This window comes from Saccopteryx leptura, chromosome 5 (genome assembly GCF_036850995.1).
Source record: "Saccopteryx leptura isolate mSacLep1 chromosome 5, mSacLep1_pri_phased_curated, whole genome shotgun sequence".
Taxonomy (NCBI): Eukaryota; Metazoa; Chordata; class Mammalia; order Chiroptera; family Emballonuridae; genus Saccopteryx; species Saccopteryx leptura.
Window position 1 is genome coordinate 91144988 of NC_089507.1, and position 24247 is coordinate 91169234.

Sequence of the window (24247 nt, forward strand, 5' to 3'; positions counted from 1 at the left end):
CAGGGGCAACGCTCTGCCCACCAGGGGGCGATGTTCTGCCCCTCCGGGGCGTCGCTCTGCCGCGACCAGAGCCACTCCAGCGCCTGGGGCAGAGGCCAAGGAGCCATCCCCAGCACCAGGGCCATCCCTGCTCCAATGGAGCCTTGGCTGCGGGAGGAGAAGAGAGAGACAGAGAGGAAGGAGAGGGGGAGGGGTGGAGAAGCAGATGGGCGCTTCTCCTATGTGCCCTGGCCGGGAATCGAACCCGGTCCCCCGCACGCCAGGCCGACGCTCTACCGCTGAGCCAACCAGCCAGGGCCACAAATATTTTTATTATGCATTTATCATATAGTGTATTATTGTTGCAATGAATTAAGTGTTTCTTTTATTTACGATTTTGTTTTCTTCTATTTATTTTTGTCCTCCTTTCCATTGTAAAATAGTTGGTCACCTTATGAAACAGGCTTTCCTCTTTCCCCAGGCCATTGGCTGAAACGGACTCCCAACACTCACTCTAGAGGTTTCCCCGACCCTGGCAAGTTCTAGGAACTTGACTCCACCACCACCATCCCCTGCCCCTCCTTCCCAGAGCGCTGGCCACCTACACCCCAGAGCGCTGGCCACCTACACCCCAGAGCGCTGGCCACCTACACCCCAGAGCGCTGGCCACCTACACCCCAGAGCGCTGGCCACCTACACCCCAGAGCGCTGGCCACCTACACCCCAGAGCGCTGGCCACCTACACCCACAAACTGAGCGCATTGCGTTTCCGTCATCCTCCCCTCTCTGAGAGGAGAAAGGGGTCCTTTATTCCTCTGAATCCCGATTTGGATAACGGAGTAGCCCTGACATTTTCCTACCAGGGAGTGGGGCGGGGACCCCACTCGCCCAGCTCCGGGTGAAGCTGCTGGGGTGGAGGCTGAGTGAACAGGGGCCTGTTGATGTGGCACGATTTATATCCTCCACGGACAAACGAGTGACTTAGGAAGCCCGGCAACCAATTAGACCGCAAGCACGCGCCGCCAGCATCTTTGTTTTAGGACCGGGCACAGCCAAACTGAACCCAGAGGAGGGGCACTAGGAAAGGAGGCGGCAAAGTTGCAGGCGGCGCCCCCCACCTCGACCTCAGCCCCCACCTGCGGCGTCGAGAGCGTGTCCCGGTTTCCGCGGGCGTCGCTGTCTGGAGGAGGTGGGAAGAAAGGGGGAGCCCAGCCAATCCGGGGCGCCCTCCGCCGCTCCTCCCTCCCCAGGCTGCAGCTAAGGTCGCAGCCCGCAGCCGGCAGCGGGGCGTCTGCGAGCGCTCGGCTCTGACCGAGGGAGGAGCCCGAGGCTGCGGCGGCCGGCGAGCAGGCCATGGCCGACGCCGCCCGCGACCCCGCGCCGCTCCCGCCCCCGGCCGAGGGCTCGCCCTGGCCTCTGAGCCTCCTGCCCGGCCCCCTGGGGCTGCTGCGGCTGGACCCCACCGGCGGCGCGCTGCTGCTGCTCGGCCTGGCCGCGCTGCTCGGCTGGAGCTGGCTGTGGCGCTGCCGGCCTCCGGGCATCCCCCCCGGGCCCACGCCCTGGCCGGTGGTGGGCAACTTCGGCTTCGTGCTGGTGCCGTCCTTCCTCCGCGGGAAGAACTGGCTGACCCGCCGGGTGAGGGACAGAGGTATCGACCCCTCCACGCTGGGCTCGCAGGTGCTGCTGACCTACCTGGCCCAAGTCTACGGCAACATCTACAGCTTCTTCATCGGCCACCACATGGTGATCGTCCTCAACGACTTCCACAGCGTGCGCGAGGCGCTGGTGCAGCAGGCCGAGGTCTTCAGTGACCGCCCGAGCGTGCCGCTCGTCTCCCTCCTGACCAAGGAGAAGGGTGAGCTGGGCCGCGGCCCGGAGCCGGGGGACCGCGGGGACCGCGGGCCGCGGGAGCGCGCGAGGCTGCGGGGCCTGTGCGCCCTCCAGCCGCGCGCCCCGCCGCCGCGCTCCCGCACCCGAGCCCAGGGAGCGGCGGTGGCGGCGCCTCCCTTTCCCGGCCTCTTTAAGATTCCATCCATCTGTAACTGATGAGTACCTCTTTCGTATTTCGAGATCAAAAGTTAGAAAACCACCGGAAAGTTGAGGCAGGGTAACGGGAAGAAAGGGATGGCCACCGGCGGGAAGCCGGACTGCATCTCTCCGGGGCTATCAGTCTCCCTTTCCCAGAACGCAGCCTCTCGTCAGGTGGCGTCCCGGGAAGAAACTTGGACGGGATGAGAAAGAGGAAGAGATAGTTTCACCTTGTGAGTTTTGCGTGCAAGAGTTTAAAAAGACACTTATTTTCCCATAAAATAGAAAGTCCAGAAAACACTTTAGGAGCCGAATAGCAGATTTAATACACTGGGTTTGTAGCTACTTTGATTCCTGCCTAAGGGAGTCTAACTTGGGCAATTTTTCCAGGTTAGGAAACACGTTATCTGTTGCAGTAGAATATCACATTTACTTTTTCCCCTAACTCCATCCACCCATCTATTTATTTACTTATTTCTCTTTGTATGTACGTATGTATTTTTATTTATTGCCCTGTTTTGATCAGTTTTCCCCTCCCTTTGTCTTATGGCATAGGTCCCAGACTTTTTTTTGGTCTGACTCACTCCTTCGCAGGCATTAAATCTTTGCTTTAGGGAGGCTTCCCTGCCCTAGTTCCTCTGCCTCTTCAAGTAAATTAAGCTCCCCTTGTGAGAACTGGTTTCATTGCACAAGTAGTTTTCCTTCACTGAACTTAACCAAAGCTGAGGCTCCATAATTGTGTTATCTGGGGCCAGCATGTGGGTCTTCACCACTAGACTCACATCCAAGAGGACAGAGTAATTAGTATGTGCTTGGCACATAGTAGGGAGATGCTTAAAAAGTACTTATTAAGTAAATGAACTGCTGCTTTCTGTCCTTGAAATGTGGCATAAAGAGACCCAAGCTTTTTAGAATCTGAGTAAGTTGGATTTTTTTTTTTTTTTGCACCAAGATTTTAAATGAATAGTAGCAGTGATGATCGTAATATTCTAAAGGTACCACTGCAAAACTGAAGTCACAAGTCTTCTACTTGGAATTCTCTTTCAATCTTATGGCTACCTAGAAACTCCTGCCTACTTTTCTTTTCTTTTTGAAAATTGTGGTGAGCCCCTGGCAGGTGGCGCAGTGGAGAGAGCCTGCTTTTGGAGGCTAAATACCTGGGACACCAGCTCAGCCCCTAAGTCGCTGGTCTGAGCTCCAGTCAGGGCTCCACCCCAAGGTCACCAGTTGGAGCCTTGGTCAGGGCACATGAGAGCAATCAATGGCACAAATAAGTGGAACAAGTTAATGCATTTTTTTTCTCTCTCTCTCAAATAAATAAATAAATGAAAAGAAAAAGAAAAGTAAACATAAAATTTGCCATCTCAAACATTTTTAATTGTAAAGTTCAATGGTATTAGGTCATTCACGTTATTGTGAAAACCATCACCATCATCTCCAGAACTCTCTTTGACTTGCCAAAGTAAAATTTTGTAAGCACTAAACAAACATTAAAAATCCCAGTTCTCACCATGGCTGGATAGGTCAGTTGGTTAGAGTTTTGGCCCAAAGCACAGAGTTTGCTGGTTTGATCCCTGGTCAGGCTACATACAGGAATGGACCAATGTTCCTGTCTTTCTCCCTCTCCCTTCCACTCCTTCTAAAAATCAATAAAATAAACATTAACACATTTTTCTTAGAAAAAAACAAACAAACAAAAAACCAATTTTCTTTTCCAAGCTCCTGGCAACCACTATTGTTTGTCTCTATGAATTTGTTAATCAACAGTATTTGTCCTTTTGTGACTGATATATTTCACCTAGTATGTTTTAAGGTTCATTCGTATTGTAGCATGTGTGAGAATTGACTTCCTTTTTAAGACTAAATAATCTTCCATTGCATGCATGTATTACATTTGTTTATCCATTCATTCCCCCAGTGGGGATGCTTGGGGGCTTCCTTCTGTTGTCTTGAAAAATGCTGCTAATGAACATGGTACATATCCAAATATCTGTTAAGAAAAAACAAAACTGGTAAAAGATGTTTGCCAAGCTTAAGTTTTCTTTAATACAGTTCCTACAAATCAAAAAGTAAAAGCCTAACAACCCAATATGAATAGACAAAAAAATAACTTCATAAAAAGATATCAAGATATGGTTAAAAGATGATGGTAACTGGTTAGTACAGATAAAATCTACCATTGAAATTTTATTTTTCAGCGGTGAGACTTTCAAATATATTTTGATCAGTTATTGAAGGAATGGGGAAATAGGCACTCACTTGTCAGAGTAAGTTGGTATAATCTTTAAAGAGGGCAATCTAGTTTTTAAACTTAAAAAGTGCACAGTCTAAGCAGTTCTAGTGCAATCAAGAGTACTTTGTGACATGAAAATTGTACAAAATTCCAGTTTTAATGTTTATTAGAACAAAATCATGCTCATTGACTGATCGTTTGTGACTGATTTTGCACATTAAGACCAGAGTATTTCTCACAGAGACTGTATGGCCCACAACCCTAAAGAATTTAGCCCTCTTCAGAAATTTTAACTGACCCCTGCTCTAGAACAATACTGTATAATAAAAATTTCTGCGCTGACAAAATGTTCTCCAGGCTCTCCACTAGCTAAATGTAGATAGTAAGTTTGAGACAGTGAGTGTAGCTTTTGGCTATTGGGAAGCAGACTGTGTAACTCTAGAGAATGAGATGTTTATTTTAAACTGCACACATACATTTACATATATGGAACAATATGTACATGAGTAGCAGAAAATAAGAAAATACCAAATGTCCATTAAAAGAACATTGTTTAAATAAATTTTGTACCATTCATGTACAATAAGATAGCCTTATTGGAAGATATCCAAGAAAGTAAGTAAAATAAGAACAATGGATAATCTCTTTTTAAAGTAACGCTTTGGGCCCTGCCCAGTGGTTCAGTGGATAGAGCATCATCCCAGTGTATGGACATCCCAGGTTTGATTTCTGGTCAGGCACACAGGAGAAGTGACCATCTGCTTCTCCCATCCCTCCCTCTCCCCCTTCTCTCCCTCTTCTTCTACAGCCAGTAGCTTTCTTGGTTCAAATGTGGCCCAGGGTACTAAGGATAGCTCTGTTGGAGCATGTCAACCTCAGGCACTAAAAGTAGCTCAGTACTGGAGCATCAGCCCCAGATGGGGTTGTTTGGTGGATCCCAGTCAGGGCACATGGAAGAGTCTGCCTTGCTATCTCCCCTCCTCTCACCTAAAAACAAACAAGCAAACAAAAATAACACTTTGGTGTGTCACAAAGTAACTAATGCCCAAAAAAGTTAGTAGTTCAAACAAGTTCTAAAATGCTGTGGTTGGTTGGGCATAGGTTGTGCCTTTGTCCCATATGGACTAGTGGTGGTGGGGGTGCTGCAGCCATCTGGGGTTTTACTTTGCCTGGCAGTTGGGGCTGGTGCTGTTGATTGAAGCACCTTGGTTCTTTTAATGTGGCCTTTTCATATGAGTTAGGATTCTCACAGCATGGCAGCTGGGTTTCAAGTGGCTGAAAGCAGATATTAAAAGTCACTTTTGCATTCTCTAAGTTAAAACCCTTCCATTTGCAGGCAGAGGGGAGATAAATCCACTGTTCCATGAGAAGAGTGGACAGGAGACAAGAGGTTGTGGCCATCTTTAATTCACCACTAGCACATACAAAGTTTATATAATCATAGAAAATTCTTACTATACACGAGAAATGGTTGATAGTGTTTCCTTTTATATAGAGAAATAGAGGTTGGGGTAAACTTTCCTCTTTGCTTGTGTTCTTTGAATTTTATTCTGGGTATTACCTATTAAAAACAAGTTTTTAAGCCTCGTTTCTTCTATGCCATTGAAAATAAAAGCCATTGTTTAACAGTTTTTTATTTTTAAATAGACTAAAGTGTAGAAATGATCTGGCTCAAGGTGTTAGTTCTGTTTTGTTTTGTTTTGTTTTGTTTTTTAAAGAACAATAACTTGATAGCGGACTTCCCAGAGATTCTGAGACCACAGGTCTGTTGAAGGCAGTGCAGTAAAATGTTCAAAAATCTCTTGGTTTGGATTTAGAAGCAGCCTTACTTCATTCGATAAGCCCTTTGAAAATATTTAGCCTATTACCAAGTTCACCTACCATTGGAATGTGAGCTCCATGAGGGCAAAGATTTTGTTCATCTTGGTAACCACTCTGTCCCCACTATTTGGCACAGAGTAGATAACCAGAAAAACGAATGAATATGTGCAAGCGAGCATTTACTGATGCACTTACTACATCAAAGTGTAATTTGTGTTGCATGTCTGTCTTTTCCTCCAGAATTTTAAAGGTAGAAATTAGATATTTTTGAGGTCTTTCTTGGCTATATTGTTTGGTCAAGAATTTATAATAGTGCCCTGGCCGGTTGGCTCAGTGGTAGAGCGTCAGCCTGGCGTGCAGAAGTCCCGGGTTCAATTCCCGGCCAGGGCACACAGGAGAAGCGCCCATCTGCTTCTCCACCCCTCCCCCTCTCCTTCCTCTCTGTCTCTCTCTTCGCCTCCCGCAGCCGAGGCTCCATTGGAGCAAAGATGGCCCGGGCGCTGGGGATGGCTCCTTGGCCTCTGCCCCAGGCGCTAGAGTGGCTCTGGTCTCGGCAGAGCGACGCCCCGGAGGAGCAGAGCGTAGCCCCTGGTGGGCGTGCCGGGTGGATCCTGGTCAGGCGCATGCGGGAGTCTGTCTGACTGTCTCTCCCCGTTTCTAGCTTCAGAAAAAAAAAAAAAAAAAAAAAAAAAAAAAAAAGAATTTATAATAAGAGTTTCTAAAATATTAGTTGGATCACACATTATTATCATATCCCTCTTTATTTAAGAAAGCACGGGGAGCCTGGGGAAACTTGGTGCTTCAGAATCTCAGCTAAAGTATTCATTCCTCCAAGAGAGGCTGTCTTGGGCAATGCTGCTCTTACTCTTGGGATGTGTTTTAGACAAATGTGATGTGAAAGAATGGAGAAAAACTTCCGTAGTTGGTGAAGGCGATTGACAAGAAAGGTAGGGGGAGAACCATATGTCACCAAAAAATGCCTGTGGACTTAACTTGTAATAGAGAACAGATAATCTGAAGAGGAAAATTTAGATAGTTGAGGATTTTTTTTTTTATTGGAACCTATTCAAGAGTGAAGAATGAATTAAAGAGGAGAATGTGAGTTTATTCCAAGATGCCCATTAGAAAATGAAAGAGCAGATGAGTTCTGAGTAGACCTCAGAGGAGTGAGAAAACGTATATGTGATCAATGTAGAACTGCATCAAATTTAATGTATTTTAAGTATTTTTATTATAGTAATATATGTTTATTATTATAAAAGCATAAAGCATGGAAAAGGAAAAACAGAATTCTTTTCAGTTCTTTTCAAAAAGAGGGAGATCTCTGGGCCCTCTTATTAAGGCACTAATCCTATTCATAAGGGCTCCACCCTCATGACCAAATCACCTCACAAAGGCCTCACCTCCAAATACCATCACACTGGGCATTATGATTTAATATACGAATTTTGAAAGGACATATTCAGCCTTTGGCAACCCTCTGGTATTTTTCTTCTACATATACACGTTTAAAAACGTATTTGCTTCCTTAAAATGGAATCATATTCTTCACACTGTTTAAAATTGTTTTTATCACTTAAAGTATCATGAATATATTTCCATATTATGGAATATTCTCCTGCAAAGTTTAGTTTTTTGGTTTTTGGGTTTTTTTATTTTTATTTTTTTTTTTTGTGAGACAGACAAGGCAGAGACTGGCAGACAGGAAGGGAGAGAGAGAGAGATGAGAAGCATCTCTCACTGAAGCATCAATTCATTGTGGCACCTTAGTTGTTCATTGATTGCTTTCTTATATGTGTCTTAACGGGGGGGGGGGTCCAGCCGAGCTAGTGACCCCTTGCTCAAGCCAGCGACCTTTGGGCTCAAGCCAGTGACCATAAGGTTATGTCTATGATCCCACGCTCAAGCCAGCCACCCCATGCTCAAGCCAGCTACCCCACGCTCAAGCTGACAACCCTGGGGTTTCAAACCTGGGTCCTCAGCATCCCAAATGGATGTTCTATCTACCACCTGGCCAGACTCCTGCAAAGTTCTTAATAGCTGTACAGTATTCCTTTGTGAGAATGTATTATAGTTAATTTAGTCTGTCCTTTATTTGATTTGAAGTAGATTTTTGTTTCAACTATCTAGCATCTACTCCTCTGAGAAGAACATCTCCTTCCTCTGAGGAACTCTTTGTCCCCCCCCTCCCCCATCCTTTTGTATCCATTAACTGTGGTTGGGACAAAAGATTCCATACCTTTATAAGAACTCACTTCACTAGCCACAGTGATTAGGTGAGGGATAGACTCCTGGCCAGAAGTGGATTATCAGAATATCTCACCGCTTTGTAATACTGGTTAGTCTGTGGGCTAGGCACAGAACTCAAGAATTCGTAACTACAGATACATCTGCACATGGTTTGGGGGTAAGAATTTACACTTGTGGCATTGTTTGGAAACCTCAAGCCACAGAATGCACTTTAAGGTATCCCAAATTGGTATCACTGTGGCATACTTGACGAAGCATTTGAATTCTCCCCCAGCGTTTATGAGGTTGGACCCGGAGAATAGAGGACTTTCTCTCTGGTGGTGAAAATGGGAGCACAGACATCTCAAGACAGCTGCTATTCTTGGAAAAGCTGGTCTGCAGTAGGAAAGAAGTCAGTCAGGCAGAAGGAAGTGAAAAGTGGGTGCAGGGAGAGAGTTCTGTGGCACACAATGTTCCCTGATACTCGGCCCTTCCTATTTTTTTGTGGGGTTTTTTGGTGGTTTTTTGTTTATTTTGGTTCCACATCCTAATTGTCCTTTTTGCTAAACTAGCTTGAGGGCCTATTTTTGTCGTTCCCAACCAAAAGATTCCTATTTTTTGCTTTGGAGCTTTTTTGTTCGCAGTGTCATTATCTTCCTTGAGATGAAGTTTTTGTATACATGAACAGCGCTGCTTTCCAGGGCTAAGAATGGAGACGTCACCAACTACAGGAGATGTCCGTGTCTCTTCCTAACACTTGTAAGACTCTAAGCCTTTCTGACTCCACATCATGAGTGTTTTGTAAAGTTTGGAACCCTGGGGTCGTTAATTCTGTCCCTGCCTCTCATCCCTGGCATTCCCAGGCACTGTGTCTTTGGTCACCTCTTCTGTCTTGCACTTCTTTCCTGTTAACTCATCAGCAGAAATCCCAATGCTCAAATATTAGCCTCTTCTGAGAAGGTTCTCTCCACTTTCTCGCCTTATCCAAATCTGATTTCCTTTTGCAGGTAATTTAGCTCTTTTTGAAATACCGTCTTTGACCTTGCTCAACTTATTTATTTTTCCTAAGAGATGCCTTCATGCACAGGCTCATTAATAACTGAAGTATCAGCTCAGATGATCTCTCTTCTGGGAAGCACTGCCTTCCCTCAGATGGCATGGTATCCCCTCCACTGTCTACACTGCACCTTCAGTATACCTCCAACATACAATGTGCTATACAATTTGCAATGTCAATACAACCCAACATACAACAGTGTATTAGGATTGTTGGATTTCCCAGCTCCTCACAAGACTGTAATCATCCTGAGAACAGGGACTTCTTCTAAATCTTTGTGCCCTCAGTATCTGGCACACAGAAGACTCTATATAAATATTGAGAAAACCGATAGGAAAAGGGCATTTTTCTAGATAAATTATTTTTAAAATACAGATCATACATAATACCTTAAATGATGAGATGATAGAGTCAGTATCGAATCCTGAAGTTAGAGTGAGAGACCTTATCTTTTCAAGAAAAGAAGAGGAGTCCCAACACTTAGTAAATGCTGAATGCACAAAAGACTTGGCTATGGATAAAGACAAGAGGAGTGACTAAGCTGTGGTTACTAGGAAATAGTTTATGGAGCTTTATTAAACAAAGGTGGTTCTGTTTTGGGGTGTTTGAAACATTTTCATTTCATCTTTGTCTTGACGATCACACACCAAACCAGAGGGACTTTTAACAGAAACATATATTCCACATGTGATGAACTATATTTACAGTCCTGCACCACAACATCTGAAGATAAAAAGTGGACACAGGAGTGGCCAGTGGCTTCATACCATGAAGGATGACAATCTTGAAGTATGTACAGGGGAGAATGCTAGTGGAGTGTGACAATTTACCCTGAAGAACCCCCAAAAGGCTCAGAAATGGGAGGTATAGGGGTGAGCTAAAAACAGATTGTTAGAAATGCACGTAAGACATAGTGGACCAGTTCCTTATGACCACCCCCACCCCTGCAGAATATAGAAAGCAGAAGCTCTGGAGAACCCTGGGTTTTAGTGACCTCTTAGGTAGCCAGAGTTGCAGAGTTGGGGAAGCAAGGGCAGAAAACTATGGCCTTGGACCACGCAAGATGAAAAGCTACATCTAGATCAGGGGTAGTCAACCTTTTTATACCTACCGCCCACTTTTGTATCTCTGTTAGTAGTAAAATTTTCTAACCGCCCATCGGTTCCACAGTAATGGTGATTTATAAAGTAGGGAAGTAACTTTACTTTATAAAATTTATAAAGCAGAGTTACAGCAAGTTAAAGTATATAATAATAATTACTTACCAAGTACTTTATATCGGATTTTCGCTAAGTTTGGCAGAATAAATCTTTATAAAACAACTAACTATAGTTAAATCTATCTTTTTATTTATACTTTGGTTGCTCTGCTACGGCCCACCATGAAAGCTGGAATGCCCACTAGTGGGCGGTAGGGACCAGGTTGACTACCACTGATCTAGATGAAAAGAGAACTTTTAAAGAGCTTAACTATGAGTGAATTAGGCAAAGAACAGTCAACAAGCCTGCCCACCAGTAAAAGAAAGCAAGGAAATTTGCCTGTCTTGTCCTAGACTATGGCAGAGAAAATTTTCTCCCCTACCACTAATCTCTGTTGAAAACATTCTGCCATTTGGGTGCAGAAGCAGCTGTAGACTATATGTAAATGAATTACAGTGATTCATTAACTGGCTGTGTAACAGTTAAACTTTATTTATAGACCCTGAAATTTGAATTTCATATGATTTTCACATACCACAAAATATATATATATATTTTAACTGTGTAGAAATGTAAAAGCTAGTGTCAGCTCTCTGGCAGTGCACAAAGAGGCAGCAGGCTGGATGTGACCTCTGGTCTGCAATTTGCTACCACTAATCTTGACTTTAAGTAAGCTTTTTAAAAAATTTGTTTCTCTCAATTCAAAAGAAGTCAAGAAAGGAAGGGAGAAAAGAGAATGGACATAGTACAGATAGAAAGTGCAAAATTATGTTAGACATAGTACTTATATTAAATGTAAGTGGACTAACTGTACAGACTAAAAGACTGCCAGGATAGATTTTGAAAAACAACTATAAGTTTTAAAAGAGATACACCCTCCCCCCAAAGAAGAGACATCCCAAACATCAGGAAACATTCAATTTCAAAGTAAAAGAAAGGAAAAGATTATACCAAGAAAATACTTTATAAAGAAAAGCTTATAAAAAAATAAGTAAAAAGAAAAGCTGATATATTTTTGACAAAATATACTTTGTCGGCTTAATTGTTAAGAATAAGGAGGGTATTGCATGATAAAAGGAGGTTGGTACGGGTTTTTTTTCACAAGGAAGATATAAGAATTTTAAATGTGAATGTACCTAGTAATTTTGTCTAGTGTGTGTATATATATATATATGTATGTATGTATCTAGTATATATATGTATATATATACATAGATATAGCTATAAATATATAGCTATGATTTTTATTTACATGTAACAAAAATTTACAGAACTGCAAAATTGACCATTATAGCAGAATATTTAACATAAGTAATTGAACAGTAGAGAGAACAGGCAGATAAAAATTTGGTAAAGATACAGAAGATTTGATTACAACAGTTACCAAACTTTCTCTGTTGGGTATATATACCCAACAATTGCTTGGATAAAAATTCTTAACTTAGGCCCTGGCCGGTTGGCTCAGTGGTAGAGTGTCGGCCTGGCGTGCGGGGGACCCGGGTTCGATTCCCGGCCAGGGCACATAGAAGCGCCCATTTGCTTCTCCACCCCCCCTCCTTCCTCTCTGTCTCTCTCTTCCCCTCCCGCAGCCAAGGCTCCATTGGAGCAAAGATGGCCCGGGCGCTGGAGATGGCTCCTTGGCCTCTGCCCCAGGCACTAGAGTGGCTCTGGTTGCGGCTGAGCGATGCCCCGGAGGGGCAGAGAATCGCCCCCTGGTGGGCAGAGCGTCGCCCCTGGTGGGCATGCCGGGTGGATCCCGGTCTGGCGCATGCGGGAGTCTGTCTGACTGTCTCTCCCCGTTTCCAGCTTCAGAAAAATACAAAAAAAAAAAAAAAAAAATTCTTAACTTTTGGAAGTTTTATTAAAATTGATGGCCCTGGCCAGTAGTCTCAGTGGATAGAAAATCAGCCTGACTTATGACATCTTGGGTTCAATTCCCAGTCAGGGCACAAAGGAGACGTGACCATCTGCTTCTCCCCCTCTTCGCCTCCCGCAGCCAGAGGCTTGATTGGTTTGAATCTTGGCCCAGGCGCCAAGGATGGCTCAGTTGTTCCAAGCTCATCAGCCTCAGGTGCTAAAAATAGCTCAGTTGATTTGAGCATTGGCCCAAGACGGGTTGCCAGGTAGATCCCAGTCAGGGCACATGCAGGAGTCTGTCTCACCATCTCCCCTCCTGTCACTTAAAAAAAAAAATTGGTCACATACTGGGCTAAAAAGGCAAGCTCATCGTCATATGACATTGTCTATATGAGACAATGGACAAAATTTGTCCATATGAGACAAGTTGAGGTAGGTGGCAAAAGAAAATCATAATAGTAAAAAATTTAAACTAATGAAAATACATGCAAACGATACTGTGGACTACTGCTGAAGTAGTACCTAGAGGCAAGTTATAGAACCTTAACTCACTTATTAGGATAAAGGTCTAAAAATTAATGAGTTAGAAGACCAACAACAACTTAATTTTTTTAAAGATTTTATTAATTTTTAGAGAGAGAAGAAAGACTGAGAAAGGGCGGGGAGAAGCAGGAAGCATCAACTTGTAGTTGCTTCTCGTATGTGCCTTTACCAGGCAAGCCTAGGGTTTCAAACCGACCACCTCAGCACTTCAGGTCAACACTCCATCCACTGTACCATCATAGGTCAGGTGAAGACCAACTTTATATATACAAAACAACAAAAGAATAAATTCAAAAAAGAGGAACCTGCCCTGGCTAGTTGGCTCAGTGGTAGAGCATTGGCCCAGCATGTGGATGTCCCCAGTTCGATTCCAGGTCAGGACACACAGAAGTGCCCATTTGCTTCTCCACCCTTCCCCCTCTCCCTTCTATCTCTCTTCCCCTCCCACAGCCAAGGCCCCGTTGGAGCGAGTTGGCCTGGGCACTGAGGATGGCATCATGGCCTCACCTCAGGCGCTAAAATGGCTCCAGTTGCAACAGAGCAATGGCCTAGATAGGCAGAGCATCACCCTCTACTGGGCTTGCCAGGTGGATCTCTGTCGGGCACATGTGGAAGTCTGTCTCTCTGCCTCCCTCTTCTCATGAAAGAAAAAATACAAAAAAAAAAAAGAAGAAGAACCTGTTATTTTATTTTCTCATTAAGCTTTGTTTTAATGGGTCTCAAAATTCTGTGACAATTTTTGGTCAAGTTATTTCCATTAAAAAGTACTGATTTTTAAAAAATTATTTAAAAACTGCCACACTCTCACACACACACACACACACACACACACACACACACACAAAACCTCAAATGGTCCACTAAACATTTTCCATTCCTTCTGAAAGTTATGATGCCTTGTAATCATTAACCAGTCTTTTACTATTAAAATTAAATGGCCAATCAAGACAAACAGTTCTGAGATGTCCTTCCACCACTGATTAAGACTGGGGTAGCAGGTGTTGGGGATAATATTTAGCCTTCTAAGCTCTCTGGGCAGACTTGGTGACTTTGCCAGCTCCAGCTGCCTTCCTGTCCACTGCTTTCATGACCCATGCGACTGTCTGTTTCAATCCATTAACAGCAAAGCAGCCCAGAGGAGGACAGTCAGAGAAGCTCTCAAATACACGTGGGCTTGTCAGGAACTATATCAATGACAGCAGCATCACCAGATTTCAGAAACTTTGGGCCATCTTCCAGCTTTTCCCCAAAATGATGATTAATCCCTTTCAGCTCAGCAAATATGCAAGCAATGTGAGCTGTGTGACAATCCACAGGTGCATAGCCAGCACTGATTTGGCCTGAATGGTTCAGGATCATCACTTGAGCTGTGAAGCCAGGTGCTTCCATCGGTGGGTCATTTTTGCTGTCACCAGCCACATTGCCCTGATGAATATCTTTGACAGACATGATCTTGACATTGAAGCCCACATCGCCCCCAGGAAGACCTTCACTCAAAGCTTCATGGTGTATTTAAACAGACTTTACTTTAGTTATAACCCTGACTGGAGCAAAGGTGACCACCCTGCTGGGTTTGAGAATACCAGTCTCCACTCAGCCCACAGGGACAGTACCAATACCACTGATTTTGTAGACATCTTGGAGGTGCAGATGCAGGGGCTTATCAGTTGGTGGCTTCAAGCAGTGTGGTTCCCCTGCATTACCATCTTTATGGGTGACTTTCCATTCCTCAAATCAAGGCATGTTAGCATTTGACTCCAATGTGTTGTCGCCATTCCAACCAGAAATTGGTATAAGTGCTATTGTGTCAGGGTTGTAGCCAATTTTCTTAATGGAGGTGTTGAGACTTCTTTGACAATTTCTCAGACCTCTGCTGGTTCTAGGGTGGCTCAGAGAAACCCATTTTGTTAATACCAAGAACGAGTTGTTTCATACAGTGTGTAAGCCAGAAGGCATGCTCATGGTCTGCCCATTCTTGGAGATACCTACTTCATATTCACCAACACCATCAGCAACAATCAGGACAACACAGTCAGCCTGAGGTGTGCCTGTCATCATGTTTTTGATAAAGTCTCTGTGTCCTGGGGCATCAATGATGGTCATATAATCCTTGCTGGTCTCAAATTTCCAGAGGGACATGTTAATGGTGATACCATGGTCACTTTCCGCTTTCAGTTTATCCAAGACCCAGGCATTCTTAAAGGAGCCCATCCCCACCTCAGCCATCTCCTCAGATTTTTCAATGATTCTTTTGTCCATCCCACCACATTTGTAGATCAGATGACCAGTAGGGGTAAACTTGCCGGAATCTACGTGTCCAATGACAACGACGTTGATATGAGTCTTTCCCTTTCCCGTTTTGGCTTTGATTTAGTGGTGGTTTTCACAACTGTGTTCTGGCAACAAACTCTGATAGCCAGTATTCTAATCTACTTGTGCTATTGAATAATTCAGCTCATATTTAACAACCTCCTCCTTTGTATTCAGTGCTATATCAGAAAGCTGGGATTTTGATGGTGAGCACAATTAGTTATTATCCTTGCCCTTATGTGCAGTCTGCTACCATCTTAATCCTTCTGTTCAGAATGTTTAGCATTTGGGTATACCAGCCTGAAATATTTTCTAAGCCTTGATTCACTCATATGAAAATAAAATTTTGAAATTTTCACTAACTCTAGAAATTGAAAATCACTCCTTTTCATTTCACCAAAAGTTAGTATCTATAATAATAAGCTATACAGCAAATTTTTTTCCTAATCAAATTGCATATGACTTGTTATTACAAACATATACTATATTGACAACCACATTTTGATCATCATTTGTTTTGGCTGGTGATCTTTATCTGTATATGAACTTTGGACAAGTGACTTGAGAAATACAGAATACATTCCTAGTATGTCCTGGTGAGTATTATCAGGCATTGCTCTCTCTCACCTTCTTTTCTTGTGTGTCTTTTTGTAGGGATTGTATTCGCACGTTATGGTCCAGTCTGGAGACAACAGAGGAAGTTCTCTCATTCAACTCTTCGTCATTTTGGCCTAGGAAAACTTAGCTTAGAGCCCAAGATTATTGAGGAGTTCAAATTCGTAAAAGAGGAAATGCAAAAGCATGGAGAAGACCCCTTCAACCCTTTCCCGATTATCAACAATGCCGTCTCTAACATCATTTGCTCCATGTGCTTTGGCCAACGCTTTGATTACACCAACAGTGAGTTTAAGAACATGCTTAAATTTATGTCACGAGCATTAGAAATCAGTCTGAACACCCAGCTCCAACTGGTCAACATATGCTCCTGGCTTTATTACCTTCCCTTTGGACTATTTAAGGAATTAAGACAAATTGAAAATGATATCACCATTTTCCTTAAAAAAATCATCAAAGACCATCGAGAGTCTCTGGATGTTAAGAACCCTCAGGACTTCATAGACATGTACCTTCTCCATGTGGAGGAAGAGAAGAAAAATAACAGCAATAGCAGTTTTAACGAAGATTACTTATTTTATATCATCGGGGATCTCTTCATTGCTGGGACTGATACCACAACTAACTCTTTGCTTTGGTGCCTTCTGTATATGACATTGTACCCTGAAACCCAAGGTAATTAATGGATTTTATTTTATTTATGACAAAATGAGGCTACTTAAATTAGGATAAGCAACCTTGGTGATCCTGTGGCTCTTAGTACTAAGCAATGTCTTTAGGCCAGAAAACAAAATGGAAATACTTGCCTCTTGTAGGAAGTTGGTAAAGTGTTAGCAAGGAAACTCCCAAGTTTCTAGACAGTGCCATATTTGCTTGCTCCTGCTTTAAATCTCAAGTCTGAATCTGTGTAGAGTCTATGAAGAAGAAAGAACTTTAGAGAGGAATAACAATTTAGAGCTGAGGAGAATCATAATGATCACATGAACCCATTAATCTTATTTTGAAAATGGAGAACAGAGGCCCAGAGAAGTTTGTGACTTTGACAAATTCACACAACTAGTTCCAGCACATCACTGCTTGCAGGCAGTGAATGCCAGTGGCAGTTCATACTGGAAGAACACAGGGGAGGATAGTGGATTAATTTTCTGTCGCTCCTGTAACAACCACCCACTTAGTGACTTAAAACAACACAAACTTGTTATCTTATAGTTCTGTACATTAGAAGTCTGACATGTCTCACTGGGCTAAAATGAAGATGTTGGCAGAGCTGCATTCCTTCTTGGAGGCTCTAAAGAAGAATCCATTTTCAGCTTCCTTGCTCATGGCCCTCTTCCTCATCTTTGAAGCCAGAAATGTTACATCTCTCTATTTGTCCATAGTCATATTTCCCTCGGACGCTAAACTCAACTGAGGAAAGTTCTCCAATTTTGAGGCCCATGTAATTAGATTGAACATACCCATAAAATCCAGGATGATCGCTTTGTGAAGGCCCTTAACTTAATCATATCTGCAAAATCTCTTGTGCCAGGTAACAGCATATTCACAGGTGTCAGGGATCAGGTTATGGACATCTTTGAGGGAACATGTTTTGCCTACCATGGATGGAATCATGCCTACCTGTGTTAGATAATCTGCTGAGTAACACATTATCCCCAAATTTAGCATCTTAAAACAGCATCTCACAAAGTTTCTGAGGATCAGGAATCCAGAGCAGCTTAGCCTGGATGGTCTAGCTTAGGATTTCTGATGAGGTTGCAGTCAGATCTGGCTGGGTTACAGTCACCTATAAACCTGACTGGGACTGAAGGGTCCACTTCCAAGATGCCTTAGTCACTTGACTATTGGCTGAAGGCCTTACCACTTAGACCTTTCCTTAGGGCTGCTTGAGTTGGCCCAAGAGAGGGTGAAAGGTCAAAGCAGGAGTCACAGTGTCTTAGAGCTTAAGTTCAGAACTGACATGCCAACTCTTCTTCCTTATTCTGTTGGTCACTTAGACCAACTTGGTATAAAGTGGGAGGGGACTGCATAAGAACTTGTAAACCAAGAGGCATGAAGACCACTGAGGGCCATGTTGGGCTACTACACATTGTCACATAGAAAAGCTTAGAGAGGCAATCCAGTCTTCCTATGAGAGTATGATTCAGACTGCTCTTGGACACAGAGGGCTTTCTCCTTTGCTCTCTCTACCTACTTTTTGTTTTGTTTTGTTTTAAAGAATGAGGAGAGAGGGGAGAGGGGGGGGGAGAGAAAGGGAAAGTGAGGGCAGGGGTAAGGAGCAGGAAGCATCAACTCGTAGTAGTTGCTTCTCGTATATGCCTTGACCAAGCCCAGGGTTTCGAACCAGTGACCTCAGCATTCCAGGTTGATGCTTTATCCACTCCATTACCACAGGTCAGGATCTATCTGTTCTGTTATTCTTCAAAGTCACACAGAGGTACAGGGTCCTTGGGACTAGAGGGCTTCACTTCACTCAGGATGAATCAGGCCTGTACTTCCTGAGCTAGGCTAGAGCTAGGCTAAATATGGAAATAAGGAGTTTAACTGGAAATGACCAGTTGTGTGTAAAAGGTGATGGAAAGTGGGCATAGGAGAGCAGTCTTAACTCACCCCTGGATTATCTTCTGGTTTATTCTTTCCTTTTTTGTATAGAAAAGGTTCATGAAGAAATTGAAAGGGTCATTGGTGCCGACCGAGTCCCTTCCCTCACTGACAAGGCCCAGATGCCCTACACAGAGGCCACCATCATGGAGGTACAGAGGCTGACTATGGTGGTGCCGCTCTCCATTCCTCACATGACCTCGCAGAAAACAGGCAAGTCTGGATGCCCTTGTGGGAAGCTCAGCCCCTCAACCGAGGAGTTGATGTGGGGATATGGCGACCGTCAACTGGCTTGATCCTTCTGATAGTTTAGCATTGTGTCTTGGACAGTCCATGTCCAGGGGATACTTCTGCCCACAGTTGTCTATTATTTATTGCACTGGCATTCCAGCGCAGCTTGTTTTGTAAACAGCTCTTTAGTTCAGAGCACAGGTGTTCACATTGGTCAAACAAATTATGCTACCATTTATGGTGGCTGCTTTGACAGAAGAAACTCTAGAATTAACAAAGGCACCTACCTACCTCTCAGCCCTCTTCTCAGAGGTCAGAAGAGCTAGGCTAAATATGGAATTAAGGAGTTTAACTGGAAACTATCTTACTTCAATTGGTACAATTCTACAACTGAAGCATAAACATGAAAGAATTAGAAGAGCCCATTTGATTCTAAGGGTGCCTGTTTCAACCTTTCACAATGAAATGTGTCCCTTTGGTCCTGCCATTCACAAACAGGGTGGGGCATAAATAAGTGTATAGTTGTTCATATGGAAAATATAATAATAATATAAGAATAAATTGTTTCGTGTTCTCATAACTGTAAACCTACCCTGCATAGGCACTCTGTATAGGCACTCAGACACTGTAAACAGCCCTCATAACAAGGAATTTACCTCCTTGGAGATAGCCCATGATGTAACAGGCTTAAATCTAGTTATGAGGCAGTTGTGGGAGGCAATCACTTGTGGATGACATTAGATCATTTAATGATTTCTTTGATACAGATTAGATACACTGTGTGTGCAGTATCTTTTGGGCATTTTTTAAAGTGCACATGAATTTTTCAGCCAGTTTGAGGCAGTGCATCATACATCCCTCTAGCTCAGTGGTCCCCAACCCCCGGGCCGCGGACCAGTACCAGTCCGCAGAGAAAGAATAAATAACTTACCTTATTTCCGTTTTATTTATATTTAAGTCTGAATGATGTTTTATTTTTTAAAAATGATCAGATTCCCTCTGTTACATCCATCTAAGACTCACTCTTGACGCTTGTCTCGGTCACGTGATACATTTATCCGTCCCACCCTAAAGGCCGGTCCGTGAAAATATTTTCTGACATTAAACCAGTCCGTGGCCCAAAAAAGGTTGGGGACCACTGCTCTAGCTTAGTTTACCTCTCTCATCATATTGTTATGTGGACATATAAGACTCTGTACACTATAAAGTTTTATACAAGTATTACCAATTTCTATTCCTTGGGAAAGTTTACCTGGTATGCCCTGTGATTTCTGTTTTGGTGTTTTTCTTAATTGTAATGTTTTTATGGTTTGATCTGGTTCATTAACTCCACACCCACTGAAGCACCTTTCAGGCTGAGTCCCGAGGTGGTGCAGAGTAAAGGATGCTATTGTTAAGGTCCTGTCCCAGCCCGTCAGTACCTCAAGGGTTAGTCTTAGCAAATTAAGAAGCTAGGTATGTAACTAGGGATTTTTTAGATAGCAGTCTTTACAGAGAATGATTAATAAAAAGCATTTTTCTTTTGTTTTAGTGCTCCAAGGGTATACTATTCCAAAAGGAACCCTGGTATTACCCAACTTGTGGTCAGTGCACAGAGACCCGGCCATTTGGGAGAAACCTGATGATTTCAACCCTACTCGATTTCTGGATGATCAAGGACAGCTTATTAAAAAAGAAACATTTATTCCTTTTGGGATAGGTCAGTTAAACTTTTATTTTCTTAATGGCATTATTAAAAATAAAGTAGAACCAAAAGAATCTTTTATTTCATAATATTGTTTTTAAAATGTTTCTTGACAAACAAAGAGATAAATAATTTAGATAATACATCTCTATGTTCATTTCAGGTTTTAAAAACAAAATGAAAGCAGTTTCATTTCAATCTTTAAATATGCCTAGAAATCTTCATTTCTGAAGTGTTCAGGTGATTGAGTCCTAGGGAACTGTTGGAGTTAAGAGCAACTTGTGACCCTCGGCTGGGCTGGGGGGTGAGAGGGGGGTTCTCTATTCTCTGTGGTCCTTTTAGGTTCCTAGATTAGGACCTGTAGTATTCTTCCTATGCAGAAGGAATGCTCCAGAGTCTTAATCTGATTATTTTCTTTCTAATCATCCAGGTAAGAGCGCAGGAAAGGAAGAAGTAGGTACATAGGTAAGAAGAGACAGACAGCCACCACACTGGATCTATTTGTAGTTCCTATTCAGGATGAGTAGATTTTTATGCACAGGAGTTAAAATGTGAAATTCATATGTAAAAATTCTGACCAGCATTATTGTGGAAGGTCATATGGTATAGCTGGCATTTTTATTTTTATTTTTTTACTTATTTTGAGAGTACATTTATTAAAGCTAGAGACAGTGAAACAAGGAAGGGCTTAGGATAGCAGAAGCAACAGGAGAGAGATTAGGCTGCTTTGGCTCACTGAGAAATAAAAGTCATGGCCCTGGCCAGTTGGCTCAGTGGTAAAACATTGGCCCAGCGTGTGGACATCCCAGTTTTGATTCCCAGTTAGGGCACACAGAAGTGACCATCTGCTTCTCCACCTCTCCCCCTCCCCTTTTTCTCTCTCTCTTTCCCTCCTGCAGTTATGGCTTGATTGGTTCAGGTGCATTGGCCCCGGGCACTGAGGATGGCTCCATAGAGCCTCCCATTCAGGCACTAAAATAGCCTAGTTGCGGACATGGCCCCAGCTGGCCAGAGCATTGGCCCCAGACAGGGATTGCCAGGTAGATCCCTGTCAGGGCACATGCAAGAGTCTGTCTATCTTTCCTCCTCTCACTTGGAAAAGAAGGAAAAAAAAGAAAGAAAGAAAAGTCATAGTGACAGAAGTAAGCCAAGGCAGGGCTGCTGTTAGCTCACTAAAGTTAGTGAAAAAGGGGCCATGGAGACAGGTTCAGGGTGTTAGCCTGGACAAGCTGCTGCTGTCCACTGCTGCCCTGGTGGCAAGTCTTGTAGGGACCCTGAGAGTTTAGGAGATATACGCCTGAGAGGGAAGTAAGTTGTGGGCGTGCTCCTCGGAGCGAGTTGTGGCAACATTTGCATTTAAAACATTCTACTTAGATATTTCATATAAATGTGTCCTTCTTGATATAGGAAAAGGGGAGACATAGTATTATAATGCTTACTTCTCTTCTGATCTCATTTCAGGGAAGCGGGTGTGTATGGGAGAGCAGCTGGCAAAGATGGAACTGTTCCTGATGTTCGTGAGCCTCATGCAGAGTTTCACCTTCGCCTTACCCAAGGATTCTAAGGAGCCCAACCTGACGGGAAGATATGGTCTAACTTTAGCTCCACATCCATTTAATATAATCATTTCAAAGAGATAAAAACATCTCCAAAAAGAGATGGTGAACAGAATGTAAATGCATGTCTTTCTGAACACATCCTTTCTGCTGCAGTTGACGAGGATCCAGGTTAGGCTCATATTAGAGACTACAAAGAGAGTAGGACACGTGGGAGCTTTCATCTTGGAGGATTCCTGAGCAGGATACTTCAGCCCCGTTAGTAAAGTATGTCTGTGACTTAGGGGATGGGACCAAAGTATTGGACTGGGGGGCAGATTTTATTCCCAGTGATTTCTACCAATGAGCATTTTTCTCATCTCTCAGTGCCTTAGTCATTTCTTGTGATAATAAAACTTACCTTCTGTCTCAGTATTAATGAAGGTCAAATGCCCCATATTTTTCTGACATCACCAAAACACTGTTAAGTTCTGCAGAACAAATTAAGGAATAAAAGGAAGACCTACCTGTTTAAGACCTGTGACCACGTAAAAGCGGTGTTCAGACTTGAATACTTTGTCAGAGAAGGATGTGAGTTTAGGCTGAATTAAGAGCTTTCCTTGACACAGATTCTATGTCACTTTGGGGGGGGGCTTGTTTTGTTCTTGTTAATCTTTTTGTTTATGATTTTAGTTTTTACTTGTACATGGGAGGAAGTGGACCCTAATCCAATCATGTTAAGGAAAGGTTACAGTCTGAATTGATTTACCTACCTTCTATTTCAACTACATAGCCTGGCTGGAGAAGTGGCTTCATGGCAGAATTCCTTTCTACTGAGTTTACTTGTAAAGATACAGCTCTACATTTTGACTTAAGCACTGAATAGTGAGCTGGGGAATTGTAATACTGGGATTCACCAAGGAAGGATTCAGATTGTACTGAACATTTCTTTCCTGTTCTCTCTGCCACCAGGCCTAATGTATGATATCTCATAAACACTCTCAAAGACAGAAAGGCATTCTTATGAAGATAACTAAATTGTTTCTTACTAAAGAAGGCTCCTCTAGAAGAGTAGTTCTAAAGAAAGCTTAATTACCTCTTTCAGGGGGTGTTTGGAAATGTATGGGAGCATTTTTGTTATCATGATGGGGTTGCTACTGGCCTTTTGCTGCCTTAAGGCCAGGATGTTAAATGTCTGAGCAATTCTGTACAAGAATTGTCCTGCCCAGTATACCAATACTTCTCCTAAAGAGAACACAGTCCAAAGAATGACTAGCCTTTTCCTTGATTCACCCATAGTACTTCCTTATGGAAGCAATCATGATAATATTGCTTCTACAAAACAACAATATTTTGAGCCTTTCCTTCTGCTGGCACCATATTTAATGCTTTTCTTATAGTCATACATAATTCTTGCAGAAACTCTATTAAGAGGATGCCCTTTTGTAGCTGATAAAGCTGAAGCTTAAAGATGTTTAGGCACCTCATTGAAAGTGCCATTGTTCATGGTAAATTTACCAGTCTTTGCACCTGGAGACTCTCTAAACCACTCTGTGCACTGCCACCACTTGATCCCATAGCAGTCTGCCTCTTTATGTTTTCAATATGGACAAATGAAATACAGATTAATTATAGGTGCCTTGAGGATTTTTGTTAATTAAAACTAATAAATTAAATGACTAGGAACAAACTGAGTGAATGGAGAGGGTGTAGAGTATGGATTTTAGATGAGATACATGTCTGGATTAAACTGCATCTTGATCAGTACAGTTTGTTCTTGACCTGGAATTTTATATGCTTTTTTGAATTGCACTAATAACTTGGGATTAGCAAGTTTATAATTCCTTAATTTTATACATGCTTAATTTCAACTTTCCTAAAACAGTCTATAGCTTACTTGAGAGAAAAAAACTGTTCTGTGAGGCTGTATTTAAATCAGATGTTTACTGAACTCTTAAATATACTGCCTCACACTGTGGCACTTTAAAAACAGCTTTTATGTCCTGGCTGGGTTGCTCAATGGCGCACGGAGGTTGTGGGGGTTCAATCACTGGTCAGGTTGTACAACTGGATGCAGCTAAGTGGAACAAGGAGTTGATGCTTCTCTCTCTTTCCTTTTGCCCCCCAATCCCCTCTCCCTCTCTTTCTTAAATCAATGGAAAAATTTTAAAATAAAAGTTTTATATGGTAATTGAAATGGCTATTAATGCTTTCCTTGCACATGTTGATATTTTACAATTTTATACTTTAGGATTTATTTGAAATTAAAAATTATAGTACTTTGTTTTATAAATCTGCCTAATATCTCATGTTTAGTCTTCATCTTTA

General features: G+C 42.8%; 1 protein-coding gene and 1 pseudogene across 1 annotated transcript; one reads left to right on the forward strand and one right to left on the reverse strand.

Annotated features, from left to right (window-relative positions):
• The first annotated feature begins 1246 nt into the window (after positions 1-1246).
• Positions 1247-24110, forward strand: CYP2U1 (cytochrome P450 family 2 subfamily U member 1). Its single transcript, XM_066384577.1, has 5 exons — positions 1247-1834; positions 15911-16546; positions 18521-18682; positions 20232-20399; positions 21846-24110. The coding sequence occupies exons 1-5, from the start codon at positions 1333-1335 to the stop codon at positions 22022-22024; spliced, it is 1647 nt and encodes a 548-aa protein (XP_066240674.1). The 5' UTR covers positions 1247-1332; the 3' UTR covers positions 22025-24110.
• On the reverse strand, positions 13776-15316 carry LOC136405573 (elongation factor 1-alpha 1 pseudogene; annotated as a pseudogene).
• Positions 24111-24247: the final 137 nt, after the last annotated feature.